Genomic DNA, 20,340 nt, shown 5'->3' with positions numbered 1-20,340 from the left:
GGGATGAAACTGAATGGGAGGAGAGACAGATTAGATATTAGAAAAAACTTTTTGACAGTTAGAGTGATCAATGAGTGGAACAGGCTGCCACGAGAAGTGGTGAGTTCTCCTTCAATGGAAGTCTTCAAACAGAGGCTGGACAGACATCTGACTGGGATGATTTAGCGAATCCTGCTTTGAGCAGGGGGTTGGACCAGATGGCCCAGGAGGTCCCTTCCAACTCTACGATTCTATGATTCTATGATTCTCCATGCTTTTGTCATGGTCAACTTTATGTGGCCTGTTCAAGAGTTGGAACTGCCAAAAATCTGTTCATCTTTGCACCAAAAGGAAAAACCAAAAACGTTGTTTATCAAAAGGCTCTTGAATGAGTTGAAAATAAAATATTATCAAGACTTGGGTAATCATTCAGTTAATTTGTGTTGCAAATCTGTAGTGTTGAATATATGATGTGAAATGTTTTTATGTACAATATAATCTTGATAATGTGTTATAACTAACCAGAGATAGTTACTATGCCCGGGCAACGCTGGGCTCTTCAGCTAGTGCTCATATATTACTATTTGATTCTAAGATCTGGTAAGTACATTCATCAGCATTCTCAGCCTTGTTAATGTTAGAGGGGCCATGCCCGTAGAATCCAACCATGGCACCCACAGTTGTTTTAAATTTAAGAGGAGTTCTGTAACACAGATCTCTCAAGACTAAACATAGAGTTTACCTTGGGAATGTATTCTTGCATATTAGGGGGATCAGTGTCCTTCCAATAAAAGGCAACTCATTTTCTAACTTGATACAGCAAACGAAGGATGGATAATTGGTGGACCTCCTCAGTTGTCAAAGCACTCACATACCCCGGTAGACAGATAACAGGATCTGATGGAACCTCAAACCCAAACACCCTGGATACAAAATCACTGTCCAGAATTCACTAAGTTTAGGGAAACTCCACATTACATGGCACAGATCTGCATTAGGGGCCCCACACCTATAACACTTTGAATCTGTTTTATAACTAAAGGTGTATACCTGTATACCTGCATTAAACATTCTATGAATCAGGTAGTATTGTGAAAGTTGTTGAACTTCACTCATTGATACCATGGGGATTGACTGTAAAATATTTTCCCACGCATCCTCACTTATAGGGTCTATGTCCCGTTCCCATTTGGTTTTAAGATTACAGCTTCTTTTCTTAAGAATCTGCTCCATCAAACACTTATAATGATGTGAGATAATACATCTCGTCAAGTCTTTCCTAACCTCACTGTCTAAAAATGCAGCCCCCTTACTTTGGATGAATGGAGTGTTACTCTGCAGCACTGCAGGTAAATGCAAACTCCACTAGATGGTAGTAGAGTGGAGAGAGGGCTGAAGTCCTGCTCAGAGCAGACCAGTGGAACTGCAGAAAGGCAACCACCAGGTGGCAGCAGAATAATCAGACAAGCCAGGTCAATACCAGAGAGTAGCGTAGTGTTATGATTAGGTCACCGAGGAGGATAGCCGGGGAATAAGCTAGGCAACCAAAAAAACAGAAAGGTTGGTAACTAAGCAGATTGCAGACCCCTAAAACTAACAACACAACTAGAATTAGGCGTGGGACGTACCTACGATGCCCTGGACGACTTGGCACAGCCAAAGAGTTAACTAAGCCTAAAGCAAGAAAGGGGAAAGCTAAACTGCCCCGGAGTAGAACCCCAAAGGAATAGATAGCCCCCAAACATATACTGCCGGTGAGACAAGATGAGGTACAAACACAGGCAGAAAATAGAGTAACCAAATGATGGGGCCCAAACTGTCTAGATAGAACAGGACAGGAAAGATACTGCCTGCAATCACGCAAAAACCATAAGAAAAATCCAACACGTCTGATATGCAAAAATACTTAGGCCACACAACCTCTCCTCCACTAGATCAGCATTCTGGTGTGAACTGGAAGCAAAGCAAAAGATACTGATAAAACAGGGGACTAGTAATAATGAACAGACTGACATAAGCTGTGGCATATGGAACGGGGTTCAGCACTGGTCCCACCAGGGAACAATGCTGAACCCACACAGCAAAGCAGAAAGCAGAGAAAGGCAAAAACTGGATCAAACGCAAATAGATTCCAGCAAACAAATAACTTATCTGAATGATGCAGGACCAAGCAGGGGGTAAGCGGACTTCAAAATGCACAGGAAGAAAACCAAATCACCAGCAACAACTGAGGGATGCTTGCTGACTTAAATCTTCCCAGTCTGTAACACCTGACCTCCAATCATCCTCTTCAAGTGATTGACTTCTGTCAACCCGACCAGCTCCATTACTCGCAGCAACCACCAGAGGGAGCCCAAACTCAGAAGTCAGGTCAAAAGTGTTCACAACAACGTAGTACCAAGGGGAATCCCAAACACAGAGACAGAGGAGCGCCAAAAAGTCAGTACTAGTCAGTAGCAGAAGTACAAGAAGGAGGAGACAGAATCAAGTCAGAGCCAAAGAAGAGTCGAGTACCGGGGAATCCGAAAAGACAGGGACACACAGAGTCAGGACGGGTAAGAGAGAAGTGAACAGACACGGGCAAAGACCGTTAAATGCAGCTGGACAAATCAGGGTTTCACCAGAGTCAGCTACACACACCGTAGGCAGGAAATATAACTGGCAATGCCTGCAGGATGCAGTGCAGAGAAATAGCAGACCCGACACCGGAACAACACCGAGAAAGTTAACCCCTGACATGACCAGACTGGGAAAGGAGAGACGACCCAAAACCCGGTCTGGATCATGACATGGAGATAGTCTATTTTGCAGTGTGTACGAATGTTTTGATTACAAATATTGTTAAAATCCTTTCTTGACTCGGAATGCCCAACTCTCTCCAAAATTCCTGAAAAACCTTGAACTGATTATTTTTAATTAGTTGGGTAAGCCGGGAGAGCCCTTTAATTTGCCAGTGCAAACAACCTTCTAATTTGTCAAATTCTGGGAAGTTAGAATTGTTCCATAAAGGTGAATAATGGTAGTATCCCACCATACCCATCATCTATCCATCATCTAGAACATATTCTGTGAATCCCTCTAATAGTAATACCTGAGAAATTATAGTTCTGAAACCATCCCCCCCAAGGCCTCCACCAAACTCCTCACCCCCAGCACGTGTCTAATCATTCTAGTGGAGGAGGATGGAAGTTCTGGGTTTCCTCATCCCCTCAGATGCTGCAAATGTGAGTTAAGAAAATACAACAGGGGGTCCGGGATAGCCAAACATCTAATCTCTTTGGGTCTCTGCAAGGTCTTGAGTCTTAGTCTTGGAATATTCTTTTTCCAAATCAAATCTCTTAAGTTGTTATTTACTTTATAAAAAAAATAGTAGGAAAAGCCATGTTGGGGTATTATGCAATTATTTAAAGCAGTAGTGGCATAAGAACCATCTTAATGAAATTTGCCCATCCTATCACCGATAAAGGTAGTTTACACCATGCCGTTGTTTTAGTTTGGAATTTAGTTAGGAGATGGCCGATATTTAGGGATTCATACTCAGTAATATCGTCACTTACTGATATAATTATTATTTATTATTTATTATTATTATTTATTTATACAGCGCCATTAATTCCATGGTGCTGTACATGAGAAGGGGGGTTACATACAAAGTGATAGATATCGTTAACAATAAACAAATTTACAATGACAGACTGGTACAGAGGGGATAGGACCCTGTCCTTGCGGACTTACATTCTAAAGGATAGTGGAAAGAGACAGAAGGTCGGGGGTGCAGCAGCTCTGGTGGTGATGAGGTGGCAGCTCAGGTGGTGGTGAGACGGAAGAATGGCTATTGCAGGCTGTAAGCTTTCCTGAAAAGATGGGTTTTCAGGTTCCGTTTGAAGGATCCGAGGGTGGTGGATAATCGGACGTGTTGAGGCATGGAATTCCAGAGGATAGGGGATATTCGGGAGAAATCTTGGAGGCGGCTGTGTGAGGAACGAATAAGTGTGGAGGAGAGTAGGAGGTCTTGGGAGGATCGAAGAGTACGTGAGGGAAGATACTGGGAGATTAGTTCAGACATATAGGGAGGGGAAAGGTTGTGGATGGCTTTGTAGGTCAGTGATAGTAGTTTGAAATGGATTCGTTGGGGAATTGGGAGCCAATGGAGGGATTTGCAGAGGGGGAGACAGGTGAGTAGCGAGGAGAGAGGTGGATTAGTCGGGCAGCAGAATTGAGGACAGACTGGAGTGGTGCAAGAGAGTTAGCAGGGAGGCCGCAGAGGAGAGTGTTGCAGTGGTCAAGGCGGGAGATGATGAGGGCATGTACAAGACTTTTAGTAGATTGAGGGCTGAGGAAGGGACGGATTCTGGAAATATTTTTGAGTTGGAGGCGACAGGAGGTGGCAAGAGTTTCGACGTGTGGTTTGAAGGACAGGGCAGAGTCGAGAGTTACTCCGAGGCAGTGGATTTCAGGTGCGGGAGACAGCGTGATACCGTTTACCATAATAGATAGATCGGGTAGGGAAGATACGTGAGATGAAGGAAAGATAATGAGCTCAGTTTTGTCTACATTGAGTTTTAGGAAGCGAGAGGTGAAAAAGGATGATATGGCTGACAAACACTCCGGGATTCTGGACAGCAGAGAGGTAGATCTGAGTGTCATCTGCATACAGGTGGTACTGGAAGCCATGGGACTTTATGAGTTGTCCTAGGCCAAGAGTATAGATGGAAAAAAAGTAGGGGCCCCAGGACAGAGCCTTGAGGGACTCCAACAGAGAGGGGGCGGGATGAGGCGGTAGTGTGGGAGTGGGAAACGCAGGAAGGTATGAGGAAATCCACGACAGGGCAAGGTCTTTGATGCCAAGGGAAGAAAGGATCTGCAGCAGTAGACAGTGGTCAACTGTGTCAAAGGCAGAGGACAGGTCGAGAAGGAGGAGGATGGAGAACTGTCTGTTAGATTTGGCTGTGGGTAAGTCATTAGTAATTTTGGTCAGGGCAGTTTCAGTGGAGTGGTGGGGGCAGAAGCCAGATTGCAGGATATCAAGGAGGGAGTTAGATGAGAGGTGGGAGGAAAGTTGAGCATGGACATGATGTTCAAGGAGTTTGGAAGCAAGCGGGAGCAGTGATATGGGGCGATAGCTGGGCATAGCAGTTCGGTCAAGGTTTGATTTTTTGAGGATGGGTGTTATGTTGGCATGTTTGAAGGCAGAGGGGAAGGTACCAGAAGTTAGGGATAGGTTGAAGAGATGGGTTAGGGCTGAAATGATCATGTTAGTGAGGTTGGGGAGCAGGTGGGAAGGGATGGTGTCAAGTGCACAGGTGGTGAGGTGTGATTTGGAAAGGAGATGAGTAAGCTCTCCTTCAGTGATGTTGGAGAGGGAGGTTATTATGGAAGGGCAGAGGTCCGGTATGTGGAGTGGTTGGGGTGGTGGAACTGTAAAGGTTTGCCTTGTTTGGTCGATCTTGTTTTTGAAGTAGGTGGCAAAGTACTCAGCAGAGATGAGGGGAGTTGGAGGTGGCAGTGGTGGGCGGAGGAGAGATTTAAATGTGCTGAACAGTTGTTTTGGGTTGTGGGATAATGAAGATAGAAGGTTTGTGAAATAGGTCTGTTTAGCAGAGGTGCGGGATGATTTAAAGGCAAGTGTAGCTTGTTTGAAAGCAGTGAAGTCGTCTGGCAGGCGTGTTTTCTTCCAACGCCGCTCCGCGGCCCTGGATGCTTGTCGAAGTTTTTTAGTGAGGTTGTTGTGCCAGGGTTGCCTATTGGTTTGTCGCACTTTGCCATGCATGAGAGGAGCGACTGAGTCTATGGCTGATGTGAGGGTGGCGTTGTAGAAAGTGTTGGCACTGTATAACCAAATATGTAAAAGAACGAGCCATCTTAAGTTGTCCCGCAGCCATCATCTCATTTGGGGCTTTCGTTTCCACTGTCCTAAGTGCCGATTTACCCCAATTGATAGAGAGGCCTGATAGCAAACCATACTTTTTAAAAATGGCCATAGCTTCCACTAGTGATGGAGGCCAATAGTCTAGGAAAAGAAGAAGATCATCTGCATAAAGTGCAAATTTCTTTTGGTGTACCCCATATGGGTAGCCATGAATTTTTGAGGAAAGATGGATTGCCACGGCCAACGGTTCTATAGCGATGGCGAATAGCAATGGAGAGAGGGGGCAGCCCATTCAAACATGTTGAATTATAAAACAAATATTTTGGCAAATCTCGCTACATACCTTAAGACGGTTCTTTTTTCTGCTTCTGATATTTTCTTGTCATTTGTAAAGAGGATGGTATGATATGGTATCACAGGATCACAAGTCGGCAGTATTCCATAAGAAATGTGACGGACTTGGTTTAAAATCCCATTGTACACAAGGAGGTCATCTACAAGAAGCTGGCAAGATATCCAGACAAAACAGCAATATGGGAAAGGCTTCTTACCAAATCTTTAATACATTTTACTGCAAACAATTATGAATAATGAAACACGCAAAGATAGCAATAAAGTAATAACTGTGATATTGAAGAAAGAAATGGAAGAAGTTATAAACTTGTCTTCGATCAATATATCATTTTAAACGTCACAACCGCTGTTCGACAATATGCTTCCTCTGAAGCAGAAACAAACAGTCTGCTATCAATTGTGTGCATAAAGCATGTGTCAATTACTGAATAAATAGAAGTGGATTCACGTCACACAAACACTAAACAGGATTATTGTCTAATCAAGTAGGATAATAAAAAAGAAATACATTTTTAATGATAAAGAATCAGAATTTTAAAACTGCTACAATGATAAAATCGGCAGAAGCATATTATTTGTCCTTCAAACTTTCAGGCAAATCATCAACTTGCTAAAAACATATTGGGTGGGTCATTTACCGATGTCATTCCACAATGTATCATCTGAGAATCGACCAACGCAGGCAACAGATTACTGATACCAGGATACAGCTTTGGGCCTAGCTTAGATTTTAGCAGCTATGCTTGGGTGATCTTGATTTTGTCTTAAATCTCAGAAAACTTGTACAGTCATTGCCTACAGAAACTGTATCTCTGCCATCTCTACACTGGCCTTGCCCGACCCATAGGAACCCAGAGGTCCGTCACTCCCAAGTAGTCCTCATTGTAGCATTAGTGTCCACCATGATATTAATTATTAGACATCCGACTCATGTCCAAGTATAAAGAACAGGAGGGATGATCAGCTTGCTCTTATCTTATGTGGGTGCTGTGGTACCCTTCTATTTGACATTATGTATGTGTTACATATGTGTACAATTCTGAGATGCCTCTGTATGTGGTTTACTAAAAAAAAACAAAGATTAGATCTTACATCTGCTTTGAAATAATTTTGGCTTTATTGAAGATTCCAGACCTGATTTTAGATACAATTTATATATGGAAAAAACTGTCCACAAATAAAAGAGTGAAAAATTGTCATACTTATTTGCTGGAGTGCGTCGACATCTTCAGATACCCCTGCCTGAATGTGAAGGTAGAGATTAACCACTACTGATCTAAGACAACTAGCAGGCAGACACAGCTATGTCCTGAAACATTGATTCCTATACAAAGGCTCAGGGAGCCCATCTGCCTCCTTGGTTATTGGTAGGTAATACTAAGCACCTGTGATGCCAAGAAAGTTAAAGGAACTGGTCACCAGGTTTTCACCATATAAAGTACGGCCAGAGCCTCTAATCCCTCTGTTACAGCACACTACAATGCTGTATGCCTGTCCCCAGTCCCTATGCAAGGCACAAAAAGAGCTTTTATTTTACGCTCAAATGGCGCAGTCTAGTCCGATAGGCATTTCTGGTATTGATCTGGCACCTCCTCTCTTCTTGTGATCGCAGTGTACCTTCCCTGATTCATGTGGATGATGCGTCCAACGTCGTCCACACAGTGTCCCCCGCCGCGCTCCTGCACAGATGCACTTCTCTCTGCCGGTGCATGCACATTACAGTACTTTGCTCTGATCTCGGTAAGCCAGAGAGAAGTGGGCCTGCGCAGGAGCACAATGGGGAACACTGCGTGGATGATGCAGGACAAGACATCCACATGAAGATGGGAAGGAGGGAGATGAACGCAAAAAATAGAATTAGTCTTACCGGTAATTCAGTTTCTAGGAACCTTCCACGACAGCCATATCGGAGGATGTCTCCCCGCCCTAATGGGGGACAGGAAATGCACAAGAGGTTAAATAACCCTCCCCTTCCTGCTACCACCAGTGTTTTTTCTGGACACACTAGCATGTATAGTTACCACCAAAGTGCAGGAATCATCCAATAAGAGTATCAGATAGGGAGGGAAATTAGTGCTGTCATGGAAGGTTCCTTGAAACCGAATTACCGGTAAGACTAATTCTATTTTCTCTAGTCACCTTCCACGACAGCCATATCGGAGGAATACCAACAACTAATTTCTTAGGGAGGGACGACAGCCTGCAGAACACGTCTGTCAAACGTTAATTCCCTGTTGAAATTTAGTTTATAATGTCTGGTGAATGTATGGACAGACGACCAGGTGGCGGCTCTGCATATCTGCTCCGAAGATGCGTTCCCTCCTTCTGGCCATGATGTTGACGCTGAACGAGTAGAGTGGGCTTTCAGAGATGTAGGAGGAGGAACGTTCTGTGACGAGTAGGTGAGGCTGATCGCTTGCCTGATTCAATTCGCGATTGTATTTATTGCCGCCTTTGCCTTCATTACGACCAGAAAACTTGAATGAATGAATGAATTTTGGTCAATCCTCCAACTCTGTCTGCTGGAGGTAGAAGAGAACTATTCTACAGACGTCAAGAGTGTGAAAGACTTATTTCGTGTTGGAGGGGTTTGTACAGAAGGAAGGCAATATAATGTCCTGGAACCTATGAAGGTTCGAGACTACCTTAGACATAAGGAGGGATCAAACCTTAGGATGATGCTATCCTTCGTGATGGTCAGGTATGGCTCCTGTATTGAAAGGGCCTGTAATTCTCCTATGCGCCTTGCGGTGGTGATTGTTACAAAAACACAGTTTTTAGTGTTAATTTTCCCAGGGTCGTGGAAGACAGTGGCTCAAACGGTTCCCTGGTCAAGGCTTTGAGAACTAGGTTCAAATCCCAGGGGGAATCTGACCTCGGAGTCTGGGACGAATTTTAGTTGCTGAGGTCATGAATCGCCTGATCCATAGTTGGCTTGCTAGATCTTGATCGCAAAATTAACTAAGAGCTGACACCTGAACCCTTAGTGCACTAGGAGTGAGCCCCAGAACTAAGCTGTCTTGAAGAACGCTAAGATCTGTGCGAAATTAGGAAGGAAGGGGTCTGGGCACTTGGGGAACACCCAGATGAGAACTTCTTCCAAGCCTTCCCGAAATGGCGTTAGTTACGCTCAGCCTAGAATGGCCAGTGGCCCTGTAGAGATTGGAACACTTTTTTAGCATTTCGGCTTCAGTAGCCAGGCCGCAAGGTTCATTCTGTGCAGGTCTGGGTGTAGTAGGAGACTGGCCCTTTGGGGCAGAAGTATTGGGGCTTCCTGAGCCATGTTCCATAGGGCTCCGTACCAGCTTCTCCCTGGCCACATGGGAGCCACTAGGATTGTAGCGACTTGTTCTGCCCATATCTTCTGCAGTGTTTTCGCCATCACGGGAATCGGAGGGAAGGCTTAAGCCAGATCGAACTGCCCTGGATGGGAGGAGGCATCTACTCCCCACGCTCCATCGGTGGCACTGAGGGAAAACATGTTTCCACTTTCACGTTTTGACCGATGGCAAAAAGGTCCAAATCGGGATTTCCCCACCTTGACACCAGAGACAAAAATACTGTTTGGTCTAGGCTCCACCCCAGAATGAACGTCCTTCCTGCTGAGGAAGTCCGCCTACTGATATGGACAGACGTTTCTCTGGCAATGAAAAAATTCTTGCAGCCACCAATTTTCTGGTTGAAGAATTTCGTGTCTCCTTGGTGTCGGATGTAGGACACTGTAGTCGCATTGTCCACGTATTTAAACGCATGACCCCGGACCTGTCGATTTGGCTGCTGGTCTCCCATTCTGGTCCCAGCCCAGCTGCAACCTACTTAGCAAATGGCCCCTGACAGGAGCCCTAGAAGGGCCGCTGGCACCCTGCTTTCAACACTTCCTCTACAGCTTTTAGTTCTCTCACATTTGAGGAGCTGGTTCTGATGCCTGGGGGCCATACCCCCTGGAAGTGTGAATACTCCACTATAGCACCCCGGACTCTGACTGGCGTCTGTGGTGACGATTTTCAGGGAGAGCTGATCCCAGCTGTCGCCCCGCTGGAGGTTCTGGTAGTCCAGTCAAAATAGGTGAGACACCTTCACCTGACCAGGAAGAGGGGTTCTCTTGGTCAGAGTATTCCGATACTTCTTTGAACACCGGAGTAGATAGGACTGAAGGGTCCGAGTATGGGCTTGAGCCCAGGAAATAGCTTGGACGCACGCTTTACGTGAACCTAGGATGGACATTTGAGTCTCTCAGGGTTGGTGCTCTCTGGTCTTTGAACCTGGACGTCCTCTGAACCACTGAGTAAAAAAGATGTTCGCTTTCCTGATTCCAAGAGTATCCCTAAGAACTTCTTCCTTGAAGAAGGAGGGTCTGATTTCTCCAGCTTGGGGATCCAACCCAAGGACTGTAAAATCTCCAGGGAGTTTTCTATGTCCTGGTTCAGGCGAGATGTGGATGGAGCCATTATTAGAAGGTCGCTTAAGTATGGGAAACTGCAAATCTCCTGCTGGCAAATGAAGTTCATTGCCTCTGTCATTATCTTGGTAAACACTCGAGGGGCTGATGACACCCCGAACGGCAGGACATTGAACTGGTAGTGGTTGACCTGGGGACCCTGGGACCTGAGGAATTCCCCGTCTGGATGAATCGGGACGTGAAAGAAAGCGTCCCTCAGTCCATTGTGGCCAATCACACAATTTTGTCCTATGAGGGGGATTGTTAAATGCATGACCCATGATTGCAGGCTGGACTCCCATTCTGGACCCAGCCCAGCCCCAAGCTGGCCAGCGGCCGCAACCTGACGACTGCAGTCACGCTCAGCCTAGAATGGCTGGTGGCCTGACTTGACCGACTCCATCTTCTGTACTTTACCACTTAGTTCAAGGGTTTAAGTTTATTATGACCCTGTCTGAGGGTTTTCACATACGGAGAGGCAAGTCTGTTGTGGAACTGAGGAGATCGTTCCTGACGGGAGCAGTCAATTACAGCCTACAAGCTTGCAGAAGTGTTTTTATGTCTGACAGCAAGGATTTTTTGGAGGTGCGCCTGCAGGGACGTCACTCTTAGGCATTGAGGGGGGGGAGGACTCTCGAACCTCAAATCTCAGTCTATCGCGAATGGTGCAAATAACCCATTGGTATGAGGATATGGATTGCAACGATCTATGCAATTCGATAGTCGGCCCTCAACCGGAGAACCGTCATTGTGAAAATTGCAAACTGTCGTTGTATTAATCAGTACGCTGTAGTGATCAGTACGTTGCAGTCACCAGTACGTTCCTTGCTGTGGTTGGGGGCAAGAATATTCTGCTCTTACCTACTTTAGGATAACTCCACCGGCCCGTTTTTCCCCTTCCCCCTGAATTCTCTCTGGGAGGAATCTGGTCCGGGCCCAGCCTTAAGCTGCTTAACGGCTGTTCTGGAGGCGACTTCTTTTTATCAGTGGCTTCCTCTGGGATATCATTCAGAGCTGAGCTAAGTAATAATTTCCCTGAAAGGGAATCGTAAAGTCTCCTCCCCAAGATTTCAGCCACAGCTGGCTGAGTTGGAGAGGACCGCAGATTTTGCTGCTACCCGGACGGACTTCGTGAAAGCATCCACTAGGAACCCTGTCGCTTTGTAATAGGGGAAGTGAGTCAAGGGTTTCTTCCCTGGACCTGTCGAATACCCGCTGGCTAGAGGTCCCCCGAGTGAGGTGATCCTCCAGTGTACGCAACCAGCGGAACAGGGATGCAGAGTTGTGGAGGCGTCCCAGGATTTCCTAAGCAAGCTCGCCATTGAGAGTTGCCCTCAAATGGAAGAGCCGCTCTTTTAGATACCCTGGACTCCGCACGTCCACTTTAGGGATTTCCCATAAGGAGGAATTTCCCTCCAAGGGACTAATTTCTCAATTTCTGAGGTGACACTATGTCTCTCTCGGGAAGGGCCTATTCCTCCAGATTCCGGATATATCCGTCAATGGAAAACCCCTTTGGGATTTAAGCTTCAGCCCCTCCCAAACGTCTCATACTGTATAGAGAATTCCACTTCCTCCTCCCATACTAACTTCGGAAGAAAAATAGTAATTTCAGAACTGGGGGTGGAAGTGGAACCTTCATTTTCCCAAGCCTCCTCTGAGTTAGAGGTATCAATCTCGCCAGAGTCAGTCAGATTCCACAGATGCCCATTTCCTTCTAGCAGGAGGGGGCTGTGGTATCGGGTCTGGGAAAACGTCATCATAGAAGATTGGACTTCTGTGATGAGAGTTTTTATACTGTCCAGTAGGGAGGCTGCTCTGTACGTAATACATAATCCGTGCAGGGCTGAGAAAGCTTCCTATATGAAGAGGGAAGCCTGAAACCACACATGCACATTTTTAGGGTCAGAAGCCTTGTCTCCCTTTAGAGAGAGAGAAGGCATACCAAGTCACCTCCGAGACTACCCCTGGACAGAAAATTGGGGACCCACCCTGCTACTTACAGTAGGAGGGTGAACGCTGGGCTCCACAGAAGCAGGCAGTAAGGGTTTGTCGTTGTCTATGGTCAGTCTGTCACAGTGTACAGATAATGCCTTAACTGGACGCACCCAGACCAGGATTTGGAATATCCGAGGTCCACCAGCGTGTTGTGTGCTCCTCCTCCCCTCGGTCCACAGGTGGGGGGGGGTCATTCCAATCACCCCTTCTCCACAGCTGATTCTCCAGCTGCTCAGCGGCTGCCCCTGCACACTCACCCCGTCGCCTGTGGGGGTCGGCGGTGCTCCATTACTCCTGGCCCACCTCAAGCTGCTTAGCCACTGCCTGACTAGAGCAGTCCCGTTCAGTCTCGAAGGGCCGGTGGTTGGGGCCCCGGACCGTGTCCGCAGTCCGGTAACTGCAGGCCACGTGTGCGTTCCACACAGGTGGGAGGCAAACCGGAAGTTCGGCGCCGGTCCCGACGCCACTTCCGGTGTGCACGTGCACGCAGTTCCGGCACAGGCCACATGGGGAGGAGGACGCCGGGGAGCTCCAGGAGGACCCCGGCCGCACAGCACCACCCTGCTTTACCCCACTGAGGGAGCGCAGGAGGGGCGGGCAAGGGTCCTGAGTACCACCGAAGTGGAGACGGGAGCAGCCTTCCCACGGAGGAGAGCAGAGCCCCCGACCGTTGGCTGCCCGGCGGTCACAGGTATTCGGCTGTTGTAGTGCCTCCGGTCGCCGGCCACGACAGCACTATCAGGACCTCTTCATAGCCCCATAGGGGACAGGAAAAACACTGGTGGTAGCAGGAAGGGGAGGGTTATTTAACATCTTGTGCATTTCCTGTCCCCCATTAGGGCGGGGAGACATCCTCCGATATGGCTGGGAAATATGCAAAAACATGCAAAACACAAGCCGCGGAGACACCATCACATGTTTCTCAACGCAAGCAATGACTAGCCAGGTCTTTCCCCGGGAAGGAACAACCACGTTTTGGCATAGGTGGTTTCCTTCATTGGAGACTGCCCTTCCCGTGGTTGTTCCTTCCCGGGGAAAGACCTGGCTAGTCATTGCTTGCGTTGAGAAACATGTGATGGTGTCTCCGCGGCTTGTGTTTTGCATGTTTTTGCATATTTCCCATAAGGGATGGGGGCATTGCTCTAGAATCACTGCGTTGAGAAACATGTGATGGTGTCTCCGCAGTGTTGGATGTTGATCTCCATTTCAATCATCCTCATTGTTCACAGCCTTTTACTAGGCATTGCTCCTACTAGCCAGTTTCCTACTCCACACTGATGAGGGCCAATACCCCGAAACAGCTGTCTGTGGATGGATACCATGTTTTGGCATAGGTGGTTTCCTTCATTGGAGACTGCCCTTCCTGTGGTTGTTCCTTCCCGGGGAAAGACCTGGCTAGTCATTGCTTGCGTTGAGAGACATGTGATGGTGTCTCCGCAGCTTGTGTTTTGCATGTTTTTATCACCGAAGTGGAGACGGGAGCAGCCTTCCCACGGAGGAGAGCAGAGCCCCCGACCGTTGGCTGCCCGGCGGTCACAGGTATTCAGATGTTGTAGTGCCTCCTGTCGCCGGCCACGGCAGCACTATCAGGACCTCTTCATGCCCCATAGGGGACAGGAAAAACACTGGTGGTAGCAGGAAGGGGAGGGTTATTTAACCTCTTGTGCATTTCCTGTCCCCCATTAGGGCGGGGAGACATCCTCCGATATGGCTGTCGTGGAAGGTGACTAGAGAAAGAGAGGATGTGCCAGATCAAGACCCGAGACGCCCATCGTACTGGACATTGCCAACTGTGAGAAAAATAAAAGCTCTTTTTTGTGCCTTGCATAGGGGACTGAAGACAGGCATACAGCATTCTAGTGTCCCGGGGGAAACATAGTAACCGGTTCCACTTTCTTGGCATCACATATGCCTTAGTAGTACCTACCAATAATAGAGGAGACAGCCGGGCTCCCTGAGCCTTTGTGTAGGAAACAATGTTTCAAGACATAGCTGTGTCTGCCTACTAGAATGCTGTATCGGAGGACTTAAAGATGCAATCTGTACTTTATATGGAGAAAACCTGGTAATAGGTTCCCTTGAAAGCATCATTATATCTTGGGACTGGGGACGAAATAAAAGACACGCTGATAATTAAAGGCCATGGACATCTTTGACATGGAAAAATATATATTTACATTTGTTTGGAGTTCAGTTAAAAAATTGCATTTTCCAGTAATCTTTAGTCATTTTCAGAAATAGTTGGTAACCCGGTCCTAGTTTCTGACTCCTCATTGGAGGGTTTCTCCCAGTATTATAATATGGTTGTGTGGTCTGAGCATCTGCTGCTGCCTTTAAGGAATTGTCCTACCAAGGACATTTGTCATCTGTCCAAAGGTTTGGTGCTAAATGCTCAACTGCGCTGCTCCATTCAAAAGTTTTCTTCACTGCTTTGCTACATTAAACCCTTTCTCACTTACTTGGGATCTCGTTTTTGTGATCGGTGGAAATCGCAGAGATTGTAAAATTATGAATTATCCGATACATAAATGTCTTCTGTAGGACAACCACTTTAACTAACTCATGTCCACTATACACTTTTATTTCACCTATTTCCTCTGCTTCAACCAATAGAGGATCTCTCTTGGGCTGACAGACACTGATGCTAAGTGTGTAAAGCTACAAAGCCTTAAACCAATTTTCATTTTGCCTGTACGATATGTCATATATCATGGACAGGACTAAAAAAAGCAATAATGTTAACACGAATAGTGAATAAGACTTAATGTTTGGTGGATGTTAACAGAAACCAGTAACATATCCCTGATCCCTGAAATAGGTTTACGGTGAAGCCCGATGACGTTTTGAGGACCAGTTGCCTTCAGATTGAGTCCAACAAATGTGGGTATATTAAAAGCAAGAAAAATAAATACGTGGCTTAGTGCACAAGGTCTTGACCACAGCGCAATAGCTGTAAACTGAACTATTAGGGAGCACTTATAATTGCCTATAAAGTTTAAATCTTTTATTCTACTGTCTGATGGAAATCAATATTTGTGATTGATACTTTATGGTCCTAAAACAATAAATCTTGTTAAGCCAGAAGGAGAACTATAATTGTTCTAGCCGGCAAGCCTATGCTCTGGATCTATAAAGAGCCAAATAAAAGTGAACACATAGGCTTTCTAAAAGCAAAAAAAACCTTTAATACACGTATCATGTAGGGTCATCTAAATCAATGGTTCTCATTTCCCATTTACACACATGTAATGTTGACTATAATATAAAGTTTTTCATTAGCGTTGGAGCGATAACCATAGTAATTTTCTGAATACTTTTCTTCGCTGACAAACTTTCCGTGTAAATGAATTAACTACCGTAGTTAATGTTTAATACTTACGCCAAACTCTTTTACACCTCTTAGTGGTGTTTTTGCATAATTCCACAGTTTGATCATAGACACTTTGGTTGGTTGATCAAAAACAACATAGATTCGATTAACCTAATGAAAAAAAAAGGTTTCAATTAAAAAAAGCTTTCACATCTTTACTGTTTAAAGGGTTGTTCCCATCTTTATAAATGGGTATTGTAGATAATGCTAATAGAAGCAATTTTGCAGTTTACAGCTTACAAACATTTTCAGCTGTTCTTAAAATGTTAACATTTTTTATTACATTCCGTTGCCTTGGAGACTGACCATCACTGCTAGACAGCGCAACATCAAAGTGCTTACAAACTTTTTCTATAGAGCTTATATTCACTGTTTTGCGGCTGGCCAAGACCGCTGGAGCACGATGTTACCTCTTAATCCCAGCCAGCTTTAGCGCAATGCTTACAAGCTAGACGCCAGCAGTGGTCGGTCTGCTAGGCAATGGGCTGTAAACAAAATAAAAGTGTTAATATCTGAAGATTGGCTGAACATTTTTAATAAGCAATAAATTGAAAAAGTTAAGTGCTTGTTTTTACAAGCTGTCACAGGTTTACCATCTGATTTCACATACTCCTGCACGGATTAGAAACACTTCACCATTATATTAAACAGTGCTGGTTTCTGCTAGCAGTGCAGGGGTTAATCTGTTCAGTTGAGAGCTCCTCAAGCTTTCCTGCTTTGATGGTCTCAGCTGTTCAGTGTTGGCCACTCTCCTCTGCTATACATACTCACCTCTGGCAAGCATGTGTTGCCAGTGTTAGTTTCATACTGCCTGGTTCTTGAGTTGGAGGAGCTGGTTGATAGGAGGCATTTGGAGTGTTGTTCTAAAAAACTGTTGCTTGGTGATTTATTTGTGTGTATATCCTCATCCTCTCCTATTTAGTTTTTCCTCCCTTTACGTCCCGGTGTTCCACTCTGTTGTTTGTGAGTACATATTGGTATGATTGGTATTTTCATTTATCCCTATACGTCTTCCCCTGTTAGCCTTATTCGTATATACTGATACTCCCTACTTCCCTGGGTGGGGGAGGGGACAGATAAGGGCTGATTTAGAAGCTCAGTTGTTTCGTGTTTAGCACTGCATTGGCACTGTGGCTTGATAAACAATGATGCGTCTATTTTTATTGTGGGGGTACCAGAGAGTGGGCATTCACCAATCATACACTGATGGTCACCAAGCAGTGTTTTTTATTTCTAAAAACCACTCCCTGTAACCATCCTTTCCTAATTTTGCATATATATATTAGAATGTCTATGAGATTTCCTGTTAAACATTGCATACATTTCTTCTAAAAACTGTTTCCAAGAATCTATATTGTGTGATTGAATTTTATAGCCAAGTATCATGTGACAAAGGAAATATCATAAATACTTTTATAGGAAACTGAAATGCAGCACTTTGCCTTTTTTAATGTAATTTTTTTCTTTTTGCTTCCTTTGATGCACATATTCTGATCACGTTACATAGAACCCTGTCCTATCAAAATAACAAATAAGTTGTTTCCCTCTAAGATCATGGTCATCTTCCAACAAATTGCGAATACTGTGAATATTCATGTTATACAATACTAAACTTGGATTTTAGTAATACGAGTACCTTTATTCATCATTGGATGTAACTTACCAAGCCAGGAAGAATTGGAGAAAGCCACGCATGTCTACCATCACTAGCGTCATTCACATTGTCTATGAGCTTGTCCGGTGTTCTCACATCTCCACACACACCTTCTAAAATATTTATACTTTCTGGGAAAGCGGCAATATCTAATAAAAAGTTAAAGAGTGAATAAAAGTACACGTTGTGGAGCCGTATTGGAAAAATAGATTGTTTTCAAAAATAGTTACAAGGCTTAAATGGATATCCGACAACGTCAAGAGCTGCTCACTTCTGCATCAAAAAGTGAGGAGGTGATGACATTATGACCTGCACGCTTGCCGAGATGCGTGCAAGATCAGTAGCTATTGTGGATGTGTCCTATTCTAATGAATACCACACTCTCAACAAGTGTCTGATTTGTAACATAATCGGCACTTCTGACTTCAGAGGCAGATGCAAGTAGCATTGGACATTGACGGATAATCCATTTACAGATTTAAAGATCGCACTCCAGCAATCATTTTGCACATGCAATACTCGTACACAAAATTCTAGCAGTGCATTTATACATTTTAAACCTTTGATTATGGACAGCTGTGTGATGTGCCCTCAATTCTGATCTGTAGTACAATATATGCTCACCCATTTAGACAGAAGGTCAGTCTCTAACTTCCTGTGAACTACAGGATGACAACATCAGCTTTCCTGGCAGCTCTTACATATTCACACCCCACTCCTTTTCGGTATGTTCACCAGTTATAAACCACCCCTAACTTAAAATGACTGTCTATTCTATTCTTGTTTGAGTTGTGCAGACTCCGTTAGAAGCAGCTTTAAGCAGAGCTCTACTGCTTGAGAGCTGATCAAGAGAAACTTATCACCAGCAGAAGGCAGGTGAAACAGGCTTCTGCTGTATCAAATAAATATCTTTGCTATGCTGTATCCATAACACATTATTTACATGAGAGATACATTAAAATTAAGAGTAATAATATTAACAATAAATTAAAACATTCCTGTACAGTTTATGGCACCTGTAAAATAAAAGATGATGATATGCACTGACAGTAATCTGTGTTTATGGCAGCATAAATGACAACTTTGGAACCCCGAAGTATAACTCAAAGAGGTTTATGGGTGTGTCTACACAAATATGCAGAGATACCAGACAGACATTATTTAAATTAGTAAACATGTGTAGTAAGCTGCGTTCCCGCACTTATTACACATGTGACTAGGAAGATAATGCGGTTTTAGTACATCTAACGATAGTGAATGGGTAATTTACACAGCTCCGTCTCCGCTACATAAAATGACATGCTGCGATCTGGAAAGATGCGCCGCATGTCTGTCTCTGGGGTGAGCCGTGGGCATCGGTGCATGCATAGTGGGCATGGGATTTCTTGAAATCCCATCCACTACTGTATGCTGTAACAGCTGGATGCTGCAGGTTGGACACTGCGGATGTACACAGCACTCAATCCGCAGCGTTTACGGACCGTGGGAACGTAGTCCAATATATCCGCAAACAGGAAATCACTTTTTTTAGCTTTATTCCAAGTGACAAGAAAAAAAAAAAAACGCATGCATGTGTCCAGCTTCTTAATAATTGGGTCCTGCATGGAGTGTGTGTTGTGTAGGTCCTTCTCCAATGTCCATCATAGAACAATCCCTCCATGGATGACGTGTTCCAGCGCAAAGTGCATGCATGGAAATACCCAAAAGTCAAGAGATACATACATGACCAAAATGGCCGCATTGTGACAGCACCCAATACCTTAATTTAGCATGGCCTTGCTATATTATATTCAGTCTATCAGGATTCAAACCCAGAAGCTCTTGTGCACCAGGCGGCAGCTCTTCCCTCTGAGCTATTCTGCTCACTGGACAGTTCTGTGCTAACCCAAATACTTGTACCTATATTGTTTCTGATTGTCTCCACCCTGAGTTCCTGTTGGTCACCACCCTGAGTTTCTGATTGACTCCATCATGATTGAACAGCCTATTGAAACCTGGCATACAACTCCCTTCTTTGCTAGATTATTGAGCCATCAGCCTTTAGTCAAGCTTGCGTTCACCTGCTGCTTATCCTTGAGATTCTACTGCTGCTATTGTGTACCAACTTCTTGCTACCCATCACTACGATTTCTGTTTATAATTCAAACTACATTGCTGTTATTGTGTACCGACTTCTGGCTATCCCTTACTATGTTACCTGCCACTGCTGCCCCTAGTGATTGCAGTACCACTACTCCAAACCACGTCAGTCCATAACACAGTCATTTCTAGATTCAATTATTTTCATCAAACATTTGCACCCTCAAGTGTTTGCAAAACAACAACTTTTTAAGTTCCTGCATAGCTGGAGATCCAATCATTGCAGGCAACAGGTTTTAAAACTGCAAATGGGAAGGAATTACAATTTCTGCCTATTCATAAAATAATTGTCAATATGCAAATATTCATGTATTTAGCTTGTTCCTGATTTTATTTTAAATACTGGGTCCTGTTTATATTGGCTTCATTTATAGGGACTCTGTTAGCAGCTTTTTGCTATGTAATCAGACATCGATGTGTCACTTACTGGGCTACTTCAGATTCAAAGAAGGAATTTTTATGGATTAGCCGTGCGCTGCCAGACCATCACTCCTCACAAGTTGTGTGCTTTAAAACATTTATTTCCCAACGCGTTTCAA

General features: G+C 44.8%; 1 protein-coding gene across 5 annotated transcripts in view; it reads right to left on the bottom strand.

Moving 5' to 3' along the window:
* KATNIP (katanin interacting protein) overlaps positions 1 to 20,340 on the bottom strand; it is a 268,939-nt gene that overhangs the window by 24,766 nt on the left and 223,833 nt on the right. For all 5 annotated transcript variants that reach the window (XM_073542765.1, XM_073542769.1, XM_073542766.1 and 2 more), the window contains 3 exons: positions 17,672 to 17,811; positions 16,018 to 16,119; positions 6,192 to 6,352 (listed from right to left, as the gene is read on the bottom strand). In XM_073542765.1, the coding sequence (XP_073398866.1) occupies positions 6,192 to 6,352; positions 16,018 to 16,119; positions 17,672 to 17,811 (403 nt within the window). The remainder of the gene's footprint in view (positions 1 to 6,191; positions 6,353 to 16,017; positions 16,120 to 17,671; positions 17,812 to 20,340) is intronic.

Source organism: Dendrobates tinctorius, unplaced genomic scaffold (assembly GCF_039654945.1).
Source record: "Dendrobates tinctorius isolate UK_male_01 unplaced genomic scaffold, ASM3965494v1 ptg000129l, whole genome shotgun sequence".
In the NCBI taxonomy this organism is placed as follows: Eukaryota; Metazoa; Chordata; class Amphibia; order Anura; family Dendrobatidae; genus Dendrobates; species Dendrobates tinctorius.
Note: the sequence above shows the minus strand (reverse complement) of the source record. Positions and strands in the feature narration are given on the sequence as shown.